The sequence below is a fragment of the Marmota marmota genome, unplaced genomic scaffold (genome assembly GCF_001458135.2).
Source record: "Marmota marmota marmota unplaced genomic scaffold, marMar, whole genome shotgun sequence".
Taxonomy (NCBI): Eukaryota; Metazoa; Chordata; class Mammalia; order Rodentia; family Sciuridae; genus Marmota; species Marmota marmota.
Window position 1 is genome coordinate 653,796 of NW_025999863.1, and position 17,235 is coordinate 671,030.

The 17,235-nt window shown below is 58.3% G+C and overlaps 1 protein-coding gene across 3 annotated transcripts in view; it reads left to right on the forward strand.

Annotated features, from left to right (window-relative positions):
- Stk11 (serine/threonine kinase 11) overlaps positions 1-16,580 on the forward strand; it is a 23,539-nt gene extending 6,959 nt beyond the window's left edge. The window contains exons 2-10 of one of the 3 annotated variants that reach the window (XR_007350660.1): positions 7,152-7,235; positions 7,689-7,778; positions 8,459-8,591; positions 8,674-8,810; positions 9,330-9,457; positions 10,162-10,219; positions 11,837-12,033; positions 12,419-12,644; positions 14,642-14,778. Coding sequence is in view for 2 of the 3 variants with exons in the window: in XM_048811864.1 (XP_048667821.1) it covers positions 7,152-7,235; positions 7,689-7,778; positions 8,459-8,591; positions 8,674-8,810; positions 9,330-9,457; positions 10,162-10,219; positions 11,837-12,033; positions 14,647-14,856; positions 15,709-16,190 (1,519 nt within the window). In the remaining variant the exon portion in view is untranslated. Of the gene's footprint in view, positions 1-7,151; positions 7,236-7,688; positions 7,779-8,458; positions 8,592-8,673; positions 8,811-9,329; positions 9,458-10,161; positions 10,220-11,836; positions 12,034-12,418; positions 12,645-14,641; positions 14,857-15,708 lie in introns of those variants that run through there. The other 2 variants (XM_048811864.1, XM_015503581.2) reach the window with 2 other exon arrangements.
- The last annotated feature ends 655 nt before the right edge of the window (positions 16,581-17,235 follow it).

The window sequence follows — 17,235 nt, forward strand, 5'->3', positions numbered from 1 at the left end:
CCTTCCTTCCTCCTCCCTCCCTCCCTCCTCCCTCCCTCCCTCCTCCTCCTCTCTCTCTCTCTCTCTCTCTCTTTCTTTCTTTCCCTTTCTTTCCCTTTATTTCCTTTATTTATTTATTTATTTTTAAATTTTTTATTGTGGGTTGTTCAAAACATTACAAATTTCTTGACATATCATATTCCACACTTTGATTCAAGTGGGTTATGAACTCCCACCTTCACCCCATTCCTTTATTTATTTTTATGTGGTGCTGAGGATTGAACCCAGGGTCTTGCACATGCGAGGCAAGTGTTCTACCGCTGAGCCACCACCCCAGCCCCAGGACTTTCTTTTTTTAAACAGCTTTTTATTTATTTATTTTGGTACTGGGGATTGAACTCAGGGGCACTTGGCCACTGAGCCACACCCCAGTCCTATTTTGTATTTTATTTAGAGACAGAGTCACACTGAGTTGCTTAGCACCTTACTATTGCTGAGGCTGGCTTTGAACTCGTGATCCTCCTGTCTCAGCGTCCGGAGCCGCTAGGATCACAGGTGTTTACCTGTTCACCTTGCCTGGCTTTTTTAAATACTTTTGGTTTACTTATTTATTTTTGTGTGGTGCTGAGGAACAAACCCAGTGCCTCACTCACACAGGCTAGGCAAGTGCTCTACCACTGAGCTACAACCCAACCTCTTTAAATAACTTTACTGGGTTAGGGTTAGGGTTAGGGTTTATTGGCATAATTCACATATTATAAAACAAGTCCACCTTTTTATTTATTAACTTTTGCAGTTTTGGATATTAAATCTAGGGATGCTCTACCACTGACCTACACCTGTAGTATGCTGCTAAGAGTCGAACCCAGTGCCTCACGTGTGCTAGGCAACCACTCTACTACAGAGCTGCAACCCTAGCTGCACTGCCCAGTTCTTTTTAGTTTTTATTTTGAGGCAGGGTCTTGCTAAGTTGTTCACACTGACCTTAAATTTGCATCTTCCTGCCTCAGCCTCCTGAATCTCTGGGATGACAGGTGAGGCCACTGTGCTCGGCTCGGTGGCACTTACTTAGTACATGGATAGAGTTGCACAGCCACCACCACTGTCTAGCTCCAGGATTTTTCATGACCTTCACCCCTCAAAAGAGTCCTGTCTCCTTGGCAGCATAGGTAGGCTGAGGCAGGAGGATCACAAGTTCTTAGCTAGCCTGGGCAACTTAGCAAGACCTTGTCTTATAATCAGTAATAAAAAGGGCTGGGGATGTGGCTCAGTGGTAAAGTGCTTCTGGGTTCAGTCCTCTGCACCAAAAAAACAAAACAAAAGCCCTGTCCCCATGAGCCCCATTCCCCAGCACCACAAGTTCACATCTGTCTCTGCACTCTCCTGTCCTGGATGTGGGCTGTCACTGGGTCACACACCGTGGCCTTGTGTGTCTGATTCTCACACTGCACCTGTATCACCTTGCTCTTGCCCTGCCCAAGGATGCTCCAGGTGTGTGTGGACTACGCTGTGTCCAGTCATCCCTTGATGGACACCCTGACTTTTCTCACCCTTTGGTGATTGTGGACTGTCTGTCATGAATGTGTGTCCTGGTGTTGATATGGAGTTGTGCTCTTCGCCAGCTTCCTCTCCTAGTCCCCGCACACACCTCCGAGAGCCTTTACTGATTGATTTGTTTGTTGGTGCTGGGGTGAAACCCAGGGTCTCGTGCTTGCTGAGCTGCACCCCTCAGAGGTGGGCTTTTCTTTTAAAGCATCAGTAGAGACTCAGCTGAAGCCTGGAGATTTTTCTCAGTGCCCATCAGCAGTGCCGTAACCACCTCTGGTGTACCCCTGGGAGCCTCTTCTTGCTTCTGGGCCTGAGGGAGGGTGTCTGGGACTGCAGGTGACCTCTTTTGCTTGCATGCTGGGCGTGGCCACTGGCCTGGCCTGGGTCTCCCCTGTGACCAACTCTGGAGGCAGCTGCTTCCGGTTCCTCTCTTCTTCTGTCATCTCAGATGGCTTTCACAGCCCTCCTTCCTAGTTCCTTTTCTGGTTAATCAAGTCAGTTGGCCACCCTCTTTGGGCAGCATGGGCAGGCTTCTGGGGGCAGCAGCCTGGCAGGTTGCTCCTGGTGGACGGAAGGCGCTGCTTCCTTTGCTCAGGAGCACTTCCTGCATCTCTGTCCAGCGTGGAGCTGCTGCTTTAAATATCACTTTTCTTTTTCCTTTTCTCTTTTCCTTTCCTTATCTGTGGAAAACACTGAGAATGGCAGGTGGGGCAGGCGGGCTCCTCCTGCTGCTGAGTTTTCGCTGTGCAGTTAGGATGATCCTGAGCTGATCTGCCTAACCCCACGTAGTTGCCCTCTCTTCACTTTGGCACACATGTGTATCTTCTCACTTCTTTTCAAGTTGGACATGGTTTTTCTTTTCTTTTTTTTATATATATATATATCAGTGGTTGGTGAACCTTTATTTTATTTATTCATATGTGGTGCTGAGAATCAAACCCAAGACCTCACACATACTAGGCAAGAGCTCTACCACTGAGACACAACTCAGTCCCAAAGTCCATTATTTAAAAAAAAGATCTAAGGCATTGATGGAATGTGATTTTATTCATGCATTTGTTTATGTGCGGTGCTGGGGATCGCCCCAGTGGCTCACACGGGCTGGCAAGTGCTCCACCACTGAGCCACAGCCCCACTGCTCTAGTTCACTTTCTAAAATTGGTTTATTCCGCCACCTGTTAGGAAGTCACCTCAGGAAGACAGGTAGCAGTCACAGCCAGCCTCAGTCGGGTGTGAAGTGGAGGGCTGCAGAGAATCTGAGCAGCGCCAGAGGTTTTGGTCCCTCCTTGCTCGGATGTCCTCAGTGGCATGATTCTTAAGATCTTTCCCAGTAGTCGAATGTCTGCCGCTGTGTGACTTCTGGACCAAAACAGGTCACAGAACCAGTCTGTTGCCTTTCCTGCTGTGAAATGATGGCCACTTTTTTTGTACTTGGGACTGAACCCGAGGCATGCTGGTAAGGGCTCATCGCCCAGCATGCACCTGCACGAGTGGAGCGCTTCTCCAGAGATGTGCCCGTGCCTACCTGAGCCCCAGTTAGATGCCACCCCTTGTTGGCCCCACTAGGACCTCAGGGAGAGTCGGTTTGGGGAGTGAATGGCAGGTGCTGGAGAAGTCTTGAGAGAAGGCAGCTCTGCACTGCATCTGGGATGCCTGTGGCTTGTGGCTGTGGCAGCTGGTGACATGGATTCTATGCCCTAGACCCTAAGAAAGAGCTGCAGCTCACTGCCCTCAAAGGCCTTGGGGGAGATGGGAAGCCCTGGGGTCTGCTTGGCCCTCCATGCAGGGGTGTTTCCTGTCAGCTGGAAATGGGAAGTCTCCTGTAAAGAAGAGCCAGGAAGCCAGGGCTACTGTAGGAGTCCAGGTGGACAAAGTCCCACAGAGTGGAAGGGGAGACTGGGCAGGTCCAGGTGCCCCGGGGCTGAGGGGTAGCAACTGTCACTCAGATGGGTGTGTCCACTGGATGGGGGCAGAGACCATGGAAGCAGAGGAGCATTTGAAAACAGGGCTATATGCGTGAGCAGTGGCTGGGTCTGGGGTCAGCACTGGGTGCCAGGCCAGGAAGGCCCTGGGGAGGACAGCACTGAGCCTCACCTGCTGTGGTGCTGCCCCAGGAGTAACTGGGTGATGTCAGGACTGGGGTGCACCTGGCATGCAGTGGAATAAGACCAGGGCCACTGCTCAGCAGCTGTAGTTCCCAGAACACCCTACCCCAGAGGGCAAACTGACCCAGTGTCCATCATGGTACCAAAGGGAAAATCCTGTTAATTTTTTGCAAAAAAGTGTTCAATCCATTTCTGGTTTTCAGTAGATGCCAGAATACACTCCTGATGTTGCAGGCAGTATAAACCGGGGTCCAGCTCCTGGGCCTGACCACCTCAGCATGCGGGTTTCAATGTGGACAGCACCCTAGGGCCTTAGCAGGGCAAGTGATTGTGGATACTGGCACTCAACGAGAATTGGGCAGAATGCTTGACAGGGCAGAGTGCAGGATTGGGGTGACCACTTTTCTTCTCTGGTGGGTCTCTGGGCAGCCCCTGAGCTGTTGGGGACATTCCAGAGGACCTGTGTTGACTTGGGAGTCGGAGGCCTCCTGCTCTCTGGTCTCTGAGGAGCAGGCACATGTGGAGCTGCATGCTGCGCACTTCCTTGGAGGGTGCTGGAGTCTGCCCAGGGCACCGGCTGGGGCAAGGCCTGCGCCTAGAGGGTGCCCAGAGCTGGGCTGTGGCATGTGTGTCAAAGGGTGCAGGTAGGGGCCTGCTCTGTGGAGGGCCTCCTCCTGCACAGCGAGCCTTGGTGTGAGCAGGTGCCCCTGCTGTGGCTTCTCTCTGGTACACTGAGGGCTTGGGCATGACAGGTGGCCTCTGTGTGTAGACATAGCTGCGTGGAGGACCAGCCTTTGCCTCAGCTTCTCTCCTCTCCTTCCTGCAGCCAGGGTCCATGGGAGCCTGGGGTTGTATGGGCCTGTCCCTGCCACAACCAGCGGGCAAGTGAGCCAGGCTGCCCAGGCCCTGGGGGTTCTCAACCTCCAGAACTGGCCCAGGTTTCGGGAGCTCAAGAGGAAGAGGTGGGGCCGGTGGTGGGAGTGAGCAGGAGGCAGGGACAGGAGTGACGTGGTTGCCCTCACTGTCTCGGGGTTCCTGCCTCCTCAGTACTTTGCAGATGTGTGATGGGTGGCTCTGCAAAGGGCCCCCTGAGCCTGGAGGCTGTGGCCTAGGCTCTGTGCCGCCCGTCTCCCATCTCCCTTCTGCCTCTGCTTGAGGAGGCTCAGGGTCTTGGTGTCAAGAGAGGTGTGCCTGTGGCTGCCTGTCTCCTTGGAGGTGGAGGCACACCTGCCTCCTGGGTCTGTGACCCCAGCTGGCAAGTGAGTCCAGGACCACAGAATGGACTGAGGCCGAGCCAGCAGGACCTCCTGAGCCCCCGCTGCACTCTCCTGAGGAGGGAGTGGCCCAAGCTGTGTCCAGCCTGATCCCTAGTGTCCTCCATAGGTCTGGGTGCCTGCCAGGCTGAGAACACAGGCACAAGGCAATCTGTAAATAACCTCCCTGGGTCCTGCCATTGTACTCAGAGAGAATGGCACTGCCAGCCCGAAACAAGCCCCAAATGCAGAACTGTGGGGCCGTGGCCACACCCCCACCTGCTTCCTTTCCTCCCTCCTTTCCCAGCCCTTCCCCAAACTGACTGTCACTCTTCACGCCCAGCCCTGCTCCAGGGTCCCCTCCCTACCCTGTCCTGGTAGGAGACTGACCTCCCTCGATTCAGTGAGGGATGAGCAGCACAGAGTCACAGGATTGTTGCACTGGTGTGGGGGCAAGGGCACCCAGGGGCGGGGGTGGGCAGGCTTTCCTGGAAGAGGCAGAACCTTGGGGGTGGGGCCAGGCAAACTCAGGGGACACCCTCTCTTTTTCATGTGTCATGCTTGGGCTTCCTAGGTTGTTTGGGTTTTTTTTTTTTTCCCCCTTGTTGATTGATCTCTGTTTTATTTATTTATACATGGTTCTGAAAATTGAACCCAGTGCCTCACGTGTGCCAGGCAAGTGTGCTACTGCTGAGCCACAGTCCCAGCCCTTGCTACTTTTTTTTTTAAGAAATTTTTTTTGGCACTGGGGGTTGAATCCAGGGGCCCTCTACCGCTGACTTACTCCAGCCCTTTTTATATTTTTTATGTTGAGACAGGGTCTTGCTAAGTTGCTGAGGTTGAGGTTGGCCTCTAACTTGTGATTCTCCTGCCTCAGCTTTCTGAGTCACTGGGATTTACAGGTGTGTACTACCTCACCAGCAGGATTTTTTTTTTAGACTTTAATCGGGATGAAGCTTATATACTACATATTATGAGTGTTGCCACAATCCAGTGTGAGAACCTTTTGTATGGAACAAAGGAAACTCCCATTCCCAAGAGCAGTCGTTCCCCCTGCCCCACTCCCCCCAGTCCTGCCTGCACTCATGTATGCTTCCTTGCTGGGTCCTCCTGTCACTGGGCTCATACTGCGGCCTGTGTGTCTGGCTCTCACTGAGCAAGCACAGGGTCCTCAGGTCATCCTCGCTGCAGCTGTCGCTGTGCTCCTGCCCTGGCCGAGGATGCTGCAGGTGTGGATGTGCCAACTGTGTGTCCCTTCACCCTCCCGTGTACTTGGGCTGCTCACCTTGTGTGTGCTATGAGTGTCCTGCATAGGTGCCTAGGAGGACGTTTTTGGTCCTTCTGGACAGCTGCTTGGTAGGGGTTCCCAGGTTGCCAGCTCACAGACCTGGGTAGGAGGCTCCTTGCTGGTCAGACTTGGTCTGTGGCAGTGAAGCAGTGCCAGGTTCTCTGCTGGAGGCCGGCCCTGCTGTGGGGGTCCACAGGCACGCTCATCCTGCCCATGCCTTCTTCTCTGGACCATCCTTCCACCACTGGGGCTTGTCTGGGTGGTGTGCCCAGGGAGTGGACCTAGGGGGTTGTGGGTAGGATGCCTGGAGGTGTTGCCTTTTAGTACAAGGAGGGTTATGGAGCCAATGTGGCCCACCCCCAGCACACAGCAAGTGGGCGTGCACTGACATCAGTGAAGCACAACTATTATTTATTTATTTATGAAGCACAACTATTATTCTTGAGTTGAAAAAGTCTGGCTGGAGCTGGGCACGGCTGTACACACCTATAATCCCAGCAGCTCAGGAGGCTGAGGCAGGAGGATTACAAGTTCGAGGCAATTTAGTGAGGCCCTAAGCAATTTAGCAAGACCCTGTCTCAAAAAATAAAAGGTCTGATAATGTTGCTCAGTGGTTAAATGTCCCTGAGTTCAGTCCTGGCACCAGTAGGGGGTGGTCCTCTCACTCTGGTACCCTAGCAAACCTGACCATACATAGCAGTGGCAGCAAGACCTTCCCAGATGGCTCAACGTTGCTGGCCAGTGGGCTGCCTCGGCAGACGTGTGGTCCCTGTGTGGAAGGTGTTCAGCCCAAGCCCTGGCCCTGAGGTGGCCCAGGGAGACCCGACCTGACTTCTGTAGCTGATAGGCCTCCAGGGGAAGGGGCAAGGGGTGAGACGGCAGGCCTGGCGTCGGCCCTGCTGTGCTGTCGTGGAGCCTGTGCTGACGGGCCGGGGTCACTGAGGTTGAGGCTTGCTGTCACCCGCCTTCTCACTCCAGGGAGATCCAGCTCCTGAGGCGTCTGCGGCACAGAAACGTCATCCAGCTGGTAGACGTGCTGTACAACGAGGAGAAGCAAAAGATATATCCTTTCTGCTGAGGGACTTTGGGGTGGGTGTCCTATGTGCAGGCCCTTGAGAAGGTTTTAACCCCGCATCCTGGAGACCCCCCCTGGAGACAGTCCCTGTGGACAGTGCTGCCCCACAGTCCTGCCCCTGGGGCAGCAGCTGTACCAAGTCCTTGTTCCATCAAGGTGTGGACTGCTGGCAGGTCCAGCACTGCCCTCTGGTGGCTCTTCTGAGGTCCTGCAGGGGTAGGAGCCCCGGTGGGCTCTGGTGATAGCCAGGACTCCGAGAGAGTGTAGGGACCTGTGCTCCTGGTTCCCGGCCCTAAGCATGGCTGTTCATCTTCACTAACTCAGTTACTCTGGGCCCGGGGTCTCTCTGGGGTGGAAGCTGCAGAGCCGTCCCTCCTGGCTGCTGCCCTGGTCTGGGGTGGGTGGGCCCTGCCCATGAGCGTGTTTCCTTAGTGCCCCACGTATATGGTGATGGAGTACTGCGTGTGTGGCATGCAGGAGATGCTGGACAGTGTGCCCGAGAAGCGCTTCCCTGTGTGCCAAGCCCATGGGTGAGTGAGCTGTGGCAGAGCCCACCAGCAGTCCCAGCACACACAGGTCCAAGGCCTGGACCATCTAGTCCCATGTTCAAACTGAATTTCCTGATTACCACGGGAGTGAAAACCCAGGTTTTTTAAAAGTAGTTTGGGGGGCATGAGTGTGGTATCCACAGCCCAGCTGCTGCAGAACTGCCCATCATGGGGTCCTCCTGCCTATCATAACTTGGGTTCCCACTCCCAAGGCCTGCAGCCCCTCCCCCTGGGAAGCACTGTGGCTTTGAGACCTGCTGGTTGTCAGGAACGCCCTGGTGGCTGCCTGTGGCCTGGTTGGCCCTGCTAGGTGGCAGCAGTCAGGAGGCTGCAGCACCATGGGGGTGAAGAGAGATCAAGGTTTGAGCAAGACTTAGGGTCCGGGGAGCCTGGGATACCAGGGGCCAGCCAGGCCAGTGGGGTGAGCCTGGGGTTCCTGGCCTGTGGGGGCGATTGCACAGCCATGTGGGGCCCCAGTGGGCTCAGCTTCAGCCGGTGGTCTCTGAGGTTCCCTGATCTGTTTGCCGGGACCCTGAGCAGCCATCCTGTAGCCTCTGGTCTCTGCGAGACTCCTGGACTGCACAGATCTTGTCCTGGGTGGTCCTGGTGCACCAGTGGAAAGTCAGGAGGCCAGGCAGCTAAGACATGTGCCCCCCTGGCAGGTACTTCTGCCAGCTCATCGACGGACTGGAGTACCTGCACAGCCAGGGTATCGTGCACAAGGACATCAAACCCGGCAATCTGCTGCTCACTACCAGTGGCACACTCAAGATCTCCGACCTGGGTGTCGCGGAGGTAGGCGCCTGTTTCCGCGAGGAGAGTCGGGGTGTGGGTTCCTCCCCTGGCGCTCCCTGAGGGCCACGTGGCACTGCTGCAGGCCCTGCACCCTTTTGCTGCGGATGACACTTGCCGGACAAGCCAGGGCTCCCCAGCATTCCAGCCGCCTGAAATTGCCAATGGCCTGGACACCTTCTCTGGCTTCAAGGTGGACATCTGGTCAGCTGGAGTCACACTGTAAGTGCCCTGGACTCTAGTCCCACCCTGAACGTGCAGTGTGTGCAGCGTTGAGGGGCTATAGTGATTCTCTGGCACCCACAGGCCCTGTCAGGCATAGGGTGTGGCTGTAAGTCCAGACCCTCACACCTCCAGACAGCTCCTGGGTAGGTGTGCACCTTTGTGGAGGTAACAGGTCACCTATCCCACATTCCCCTTCTCACAGTGTGCAGTCACTGGGTTCTGGTATGTCCAGAGTGGCTCGTCCCCATCTCTAGCTAATTCCTAATGCTTACATCACCCCAGAGGAAGCCCTGCCAGCGAGCATGGCCTCAGGACTGTTGGCCCCGTGGGCTCAGGGCATGCTCCCCTCTCCCACCTCACCTGGCCATGGTCAGGGCAAGTTCCTGCCTCCAGGAGCATGAAATGGTGGTGATGGGGCCTGTCTCAGAGCCTGTACAGCCCCCACAGGCAGCCTCACTGGGGGTCTGAGGGTGCCAGCCGGCAGCTGACCACCTCTTCCTTCCCTTGGACATAAAGCTACAACATCACAACGGGCCTGTACCCATTTGAAGGGGACAACATCTACAAGCTGTTCGAGAACATTGGGAAGGGGGACTACACGATCCCGGGTGACTGTGGCCCCCCGCTCTCTGACCTGCTCAAAGGTGGGCGTTGCCCCTGTTTGTGGCCCAGTGTGGGGCACTTGGGCCTGTGTCGGCCAGAGGGTGTCCTGTCGGTGACTGGGCTGGAGGCACAGACCCGAGGGGAGGCTGCCAGTGGATGATGGGTCTTGGGTTGGCCTGTGATCTCATCACCCTTTCTGCCTCCTGTGAGCAGAGTCCCAAACGATCTTGCTACAGGGTGGCTCTTAGCGCCCAGACCTGCCTCCTCTGCATGCAGGGCCTGGCTTGCTGCCTCCCCCCCGCCCAGGTTCTGCTCTTTGCTTTGAGCCTTTGCTTCGGGGTAAGGCACCCTGAAGGCACTGGCTACTGTACCCACATCACTTCTCTAGTGCCCAGCAGGGTCTGTGGGGCCTCTGCCTGCTGTTGCTCAGGCAGTGCAGCAGGTGGCGCTGGTTGCCCAACACATGCCAGGGCCCAGTAGAGCATGGGGCATTCCTGTCCAGACTGCAGGGCCAGTTCATAGGTGCTGTGGCCAGTAGGATCTGTGCTGAGCCAGTCCCTCCCCCAGGTGGAGGCCCTTCCAGGGCACCAGGTCCTGCGCTCTTGGCTCAATTCACAGCGGCCCATCCTGGTGCTCAGTGTGCACAGCAGGGTGGGTGGCATATGGATGACTGAGGTGGAACAGGCAGCAGGGAGTGGCAGGGGCCTGCCCAGCATGGTGACCTGGTGTCTGCTGATCTTCGCAGGGATGCTGGAGTACGAGCCCACCAAGAGGTTCTCCATACGGCAGATCCGGCAGCACAGGTGAGCCTGGGCTGCCCTTCCTGCCCAGGTCTCTTCTACTTGGCTTGCTGGGCACCAGCGACCAGTTCGTGGGGAAATGAGCCAGCTGGATGTTTGGGTCGAGAGGACAGGGATGTGGTGAAGACGACGCTGGGGTGGGCCCAGCAGGGCAGGCCCATGACCACCTGGCTGGGTGTTATGGGGCCACTTGTGAGTGTAGGAAGCACCCACTGCTGGCCTGTGCAGGTCCCGTCCCAGTGTGAGCCTGATGGGGTGTGTGTGAAGTGTGCCTCCCCCTCTCTGCCCTTGGTTTCCTCCCAAGAGTGGCGACAGTTAGCCTGGGCCCCAGCAGCTCAGGGGCTCCAAGTGAGGAAGAGGGGTCAGGGTGGGTGGGTCAGAGGTTCTGGCCAGAGCTGCCTCCCCCTGCCAGACTCCTCTAACCTCAGGGGTGAGGATGTCTGGCATCCAAGAGCTGGCGCCAGCTTGGTCTGGGGTCTGGGAAGCTACAGGCAGCCAGTCAGGATTAGAGGCTTAAGGAGCGGCCCCCCGCTAGGGGAGTTTCTGGAATGGATACCTAGAGGCCTGGGCAGACCTAGAGGCCTGGGCAGGCCCAGAGGGATGTGACGACAGTGGGCAATTGTAAATCGGGGTGGCCACAGAAGCCTCTATGGAGACCCCAGACTTCACTGATACCCCAGCTGTCTAGAGCCCTGGGTCCCAAGAGGACAGGGCCTCAGGGGTTGAGGTACCTCATCAGAGTCTGTGCTGGAGCTGGCAGGGGCCGGCCACAGAATCTTGACCCTGCCGACAGCCTCGAGGGCCTCAGCTGCTAGCCAGCAAGTGGACACACCAATCTGCAGAAACTTCTGTTAAGGGTCAAGAGCTGTGGGCCTGAAGGGCTCCTCCCTGGTGAGCAGAGGGCGTGGAGGAGGTTGGAGAGCAGTTAGGCAGGGTGGGCCCAGTGTCAGTGGGGTGTGCCGGTTCCTGGGTATCCACTGCCAGCCCAGGCCTGCCATTTGCTGTGTTAGCATTTGCATTCTAGGTCTCTGGTGGCCGTGGTATTAGTCTGCCCTCGCGCGGAGCCCCGTTCTCTGGGAACTCACCTCCCCGCGGTTCAGGGAGGGCCCTGTTAGGGCCGCTATTTGGCCCTAGTCTCAGACCTTCCCAAGGGACATGGGGTAGAGTGACGCAACGCACTCAGTTCGTAGCCCCACTGATGAGCTTCCCTCCGCGCTATGGCCGTGGTATTAGTATAAATACCTGAGGAAGGTCTGGGACCAGCTCCCCTCGTGTCTCCTGACCACTGCCTGGGTTTCTATGGACTATGCGACTCTGCCTCAAGGGGCAGGCCATAGTGCCCTGGGGACCTGTTTCACTCCTGTCTGGCCTTGGCTCCTCGGCCAGTGGACAGCCCAGTCTAACCCCCTGCTGTGGTGGGGGTGAGAGCCATGGAGGTAGCTAAGGGCCTGCTTCCCCTGTAGGGGACAGTGTTGTGGTCTTGGCAGATGGCCTGATCCTGCAAAGACTGTGGCAGGCAGACGGTAGGGGAAGCAGCTGAGGGTCACAGCAGTCCCTGGCTCCTGCATGAGTGGTAGGACCAGTGGTCACTGAGGAGCCTGTCCTGATGGGCTCTTGTAGCTGGTTCCGGAAGAAGCATCCATTGGCAGAGGCCTTGGTGCCCATCCCGCCCAGCCCAGACACCAAGGACCGCTGGCGCAGCATGACAGTCGTTCCCTACCTGGAGGACCTACATGGCCGCACTGATGAGGATGAGGATGAGGACCTCTTTGACATTGAGGATGGCATCATCTACACCCAGGACTTCACCGTGCCTGGTGAGCTGGCAGACCCCATGCTGTGGGTGCAGAGCCAGCCCGGCCTGGATGTTCTTCAGTTGGGCACCTGGCAGTATGCAGGGGGGCCAGCTGTGTTCTGGTGGCAGGTCCCTCCTCCCTGAAGGCTCCAGCCTGGTGCAGGCCACCTCCGTCCCCGGCTGCCAAAAGGCACAGCAGACAGGCCATGGGAGCTGCTGGGCATCCGGGGGCTGATCTTGCTGGGAGGGTTCCCTGGGCATCTGCCTCCTGTCAGCCCTCCTGGCCCAAGCCCAGTGGGAACAGGTGGGGAGACCTGCAGGGTGGAGGGAGGGACTTCTCACTGCAGTCCTCCCTCCCAGTCACTGTAGCCGCCTGCACTCTGACCCCATGTTGCCTTCTTCCCCAGGTGACGAGGAGGCGTCTGAGGCAGGGCTTAGCGAGGAGAGAGGCGTGCAGAAGAGCCAGGGTGCAGACCCCTGTGGAGAGAAGGCCCAGGAGGCTGGCACTGCGGTGGCCCCCGAGGAGGAGCTTGAGGCCTTAGTGTAGCCTGCTCCACACCGCTGCCTGGGCCAATCCCCTAGTCCTCCTGAGTGTGTCCTGCCATAAAGCTTTGCCTGGCCGTGTGTCTGCAGGTGGATGCTTACTGTGGCCTGGGCCCTCTCGTTCAAGGTCCCACTGGGGCTATGGCCTCCAGGCTGTTTGAGAAAGAGTTGGTATACAAGGGGCCTGAGGCGAGCCGAGAAGGCAGGGCAGGGTGCGAAGGCAGGTCCCTGGAGCATGGGATGCCCACTGGCCAGAGGAGGGTCCCAGAATGTTAAAGAGTCCCTGGGTGGGCCCTGATATCCTCCCTCCCCTCAAGCCAGTCACAGTGCTCAGCAGCACCTGCGTCCTCCAGGCCCCTCAAGTAACCCAGCTCCAGGCAGCTGGCCCTCAGGCCCAAGGCCAGGGAGGTACAGCCAGGAGCCCTGCGCCATAGCAGTCAGGACAGTGTCCTGGAGGCCTCTCGTGCCCTGAGGTACTTGGGTGCACACTGCCTCCTGCCAGCTACTGGGTGCTAGGCACTTTCTTGGGACCCGGGTTGTCCTGGGAGGAGAGGTGTGCACTGTGCCCCCCCACCCCGGGAAACCCTACTGGAGGGGGTCTGTGTCTGGTGTCTGATGGCCTTCTTCCCAGAACACTGGGGCCTTGTGTCAGACTGGTGGACTGAGTGAGAGTAAGCCTGAGCCCAGCCAGGTGCCCAGAGCCTCTGCTGGAGACGGGTCCTATGCCACCTCTCAGGCCACCCCTCAGTTTCCACAGCCCCTGGTGCCCAGCACCCAGTGAGAGGCCTCTGCATAGGGCTGCTCTGGCTGGGTCTGTGCTTGCTCCCAAGGTCCACCTGAGGACCCCTCAAGCCTTCAGTCCCAGTGCTTTGCCTTTAAGGAAGGTACCTGACAGAGGAGGGGCTGAAAACTCGTTCAGTGGACACCCTCTCCCTGCCTCTGTGCCTGATTGACTGGGTGGCTCAGGATGTGCCCTTGTGGTTGGAGCCCTACCCCTGACCTTGGACCGCCTTTTACAGAAGCAGGACAGCCACTCTGGGTCTGGCCACGGCCCTCTCTGAGCTGCTCCTGGGCCAGCCCTGTCACTTCACCTGCCCCAAGACCCTCCTACTTTGAGCTCCTTGACTGCCCCACTCAGAATGGGGGTTTAGTCACCCACTCTGTAGGCTGCTCCCAGACCACAAGTTCTGGATTGTGCCTGTGGAGGTAGCTTTTAAGCGTGTATGTGTGTGTTGGAGGGGAGATGTCCCCTAGGTGCTCAGTACTCCAGCAGACAAGACGGCGTTGTGTCTAACCCCCACTCACATTCCAGCTCATGGCCCAGACCTTGAGGACGGGGGGGGGGGGGGGCTGCTGTTACCAAGGTGCCTTTTAGAACTGATGGCTTCTGCACACAGTGGGTTCACAGTGAGTTCCCAAAGCTCTGGAAGTTCCTCCCATGAGGTGCTCTTGGCGCCCGAGAGCTGTGGGTAGTATAGCTTTCCACCACGTGTGCAGGGTGGGCATAGCCATGTCCTGTGTTGACAGTGGCCCCAGTGCTCCCAGTCAGTGCCCACTGGGCAGGGAGGGCTAGCAGTGATCCAGCCTGTGGTACCCCCAGGATGCTGGGCAGTTGGCAGCCAGCGGGCCTGGGGCAGGCAGAAACCCTGGTGGTGTGCCTGCTGAGCTTCATCCCCAGTAGGCTTGTGCCAGGTGCCTGTGCCATGTAATACAGGCTGGAGGGCATGAGGGCAGCCCAGGCCCACCTGCAGGCAGACACCCACAGCACACACCTCAGCAGGCAGGTGAGCATGAGCAAGGGCCCTGTCCCACCAGCCCTCCCCCTCCATTGAGTGAGGTTCCTTCAGAGGAGACCCACCAGGTCCAGGCGGGTACAGTATATGGTGGGCATAGGGAGTCCCTGTGCTTTTATTGCCTTTGGGAGGCATCTGGCCTGGATACACAGAGGGCCCCCAGAACCTGAAGGTGGCTTTTGAGGGTGCACAGGTCCTTGGTCTGTCCTGGTGGTGGGCAGCAGGTGGCCTGGGCCTGGGGCTCTGGATGATGCTGCCCCTTGGCTTAGGCCACACTTGCGGTTTTCCTCCTAGGACAGGTCCCAGAAGAGGAGGCCAGTCAGAATGGACAGAGCCACAGCCTGCCCAAGGCTGTGTGCATGAATGGCACAGAGTCGGCGCAGCTGAGCTCCAAGACCAAGGTGGAGTGCCGGGCCAGTGCCACCAACCCTGCCCGCAAGGCCTGCTCCAGCAGCAAGATCCGCCGACTCTCAGCCTGCAAGCAGCAGTGAGGGCCCAGCCTGCAGGTGGTACGCGCCCAGCCAGCTGGTGGGGGGGTGGCAACCACAGCCAGGGCCATTCTGGCACCCAGGCTGTTGGTGCAGTCCCCAGCAGTCCTGGACTCTTGAGTCCCAGGGCCTAGAAGTGGTTGTTAGAGGAGACCTGGGCAATGGTCCCTGAGCTGACACGTACTCAGTTTCCATCAGGGCAGGTTGGTGTCAGTGCCTGACTCCCAGTCCACCCAGCTCACAGCCCTGAGCTTTAACAACCCCCATCTCTGTTGGTCCTGCTGGTCACTGCAGCCCTGCTATGAGGCAGGGCTCAGCAGCTCATGGCCTGTCTTGGCAGGGCCAGGGATGTAGTAGAGGCCATTTTCTGAAGGGTGCTGTCCTGCCACACCAGCACCTGTGGCCTTTACTGGGCCAAGTTCCCTTCCCACTCAGGGCCCAACTGGAGCCACTGGCTCTGTGTGCTCAGGCCACTCCCAAGAGAGAGGCTCTTGAGGTGGCTGTGTGGGTGGCAGAGGGGACCAGCCCTGCCTGGCTGCTTGTGCTCTGAGCGTCCTGAGGGGCTGAGTCATCCTAGATGTGCTGCTGGACTCCCAGGGCACCTCCTCCAGCTCTGCCTGCCCCACCCCACCCAGGGTCCAGAGCCAGCCTGCAGGGCGGGAAGTTGCTTTTGGGGAAGGGCCAGGCCTGCTGTCAATTTACTCTGGGGAATGACTTGTCAGGGTAGTCTCCCTGGGTCAGGGCCCAGAAACCTGGCAGCCCCTGTTCATGGGCTTGTTTCCCCATCTTTGCAGTGGGCCATTAGTGCAGGCTGCCCCTCAGGAAGCAAAGAGGTCCAGGTGCCCAGAGTGACCTGCCTCTGTCCTCCCGCAGCCTGTTTCCAGGAGCCCTGGCCAGGTGCCATGGCCCAGGCCCTCCTCAGTCTTCCTGTCAGCTCTTGGTCCACTGCCTGCCCAGGAAGGTGGCCACCATGCCTCTGTGCTGACTGCTCAGGACGTCAGGAGCACAAGGGCCAGGACTGGGGTTGGCAGGGACTTGGGCCTGGCCCTGCCCTCACCCCCCTGCACACAGCACCGCTGGACAGTAGGCACCACTCGACTTTGCCGTCCTGTGTGGAGCCTCCCCAGGGAGAGGGAGGGAGGGGCCTGGCCTCTGAGATGCACTTTATGTTTAGACTACTGGCTCTCCAGCCACCTCCATGGTCTTCACTCTGCTCCTGTCAGGGCCTCCTATGCCTGCGGACTGGAGATCAGGCCTCTGGCAGCCGCCTTGCATGCAGAACCACCCGAGGGAGCCGCTGGCTGCCTTGTTTTTGTCATTTGGTTGGTTCCTTTTCTCTTTTCTTTTTTAAATAAAACAGGTGGATTTGAGCTATGGCTGTGCAGGTGTTTGGGAGTTGTCGGGAGGCAGGTGGGGCTGGCAGGTGGGAGCATGGTGGCCCACAGATGGTCATGGCTTCTTGCTGAGGCAGTGGGATCTAGACTTCTGGACACAGTGGCCAGGGCCTGTGAAAGACCGTGACCTTCCTCCCCCAAGGCTGTTGCCGTCTGGGGTCTTCAGAGAAAAGCCAGAGCAAATCAGAATATGCAGTAGATATTTATGATCAACCAGAAAAACAAAAACACAACAGGAGACCCATGGCTGGATGGTACGGACAGGGCGGAGAGCTTGGAGGAGCGGCAGGGGCTGCTCAGCCGCGGGCTGCCCCATCTTTTGGCAATAAATAAAGCTTGGGAAACTTGAAACCGTGTCACCTGGGCCGTCTCCTTCACGTCTCAACACTGGCGGGCCACATGCGGAGGGTGGGGGCGTGGGGCGGCAGCCGCCGTTATTGCTCGAGTGGGAGTGGGAGGGCGCTCGCCGTAGTGAGGTAAACGCCTTCGGCGGGCGGTGGCTCCCGCGTGCACCCGGCCCGCGTCGGCCCCCAGCTCGAGCTCGCAGTCCTCACAGGGGCCTTGGGCCACGGACCCTCCGCCCGTGGGGGCCCAGGGTGGCTGGAGGTTGCTCACTAGTCCTAAGAGAACTTGTGGTTCTCCCGCCACTCGAGCCTCGCCCCTCGGGACGTCCTATGACCCACCAGGCGCCCGGAGGGGGCGGTGCGCGCACACCCAGGGCAGCGAGACAACGCGGCGGGCTGGGCGCGGCAGCGAAGGGCGCCCAGCACACGTGCTGGACTTCGCGCCTCAGCTTGGTCCTGGGCGGCGCCGGAAAAGCTGCCGAGGTGGGATGGGGACACGGGGATTAGGCCGGACTGTGGTCAGGGGACGTGGGGGCCGCGGCGACGACCAGCGCTGGGGCCGCGGCGACAGGCTCAGCGAGGCGCGGCGGGAAGAGTCTCTCATCGAGGCTGGCCGCCAGCCTTGTCCAGCAGCGCCCCGTGGGCTCGACGCTTAGACCCGA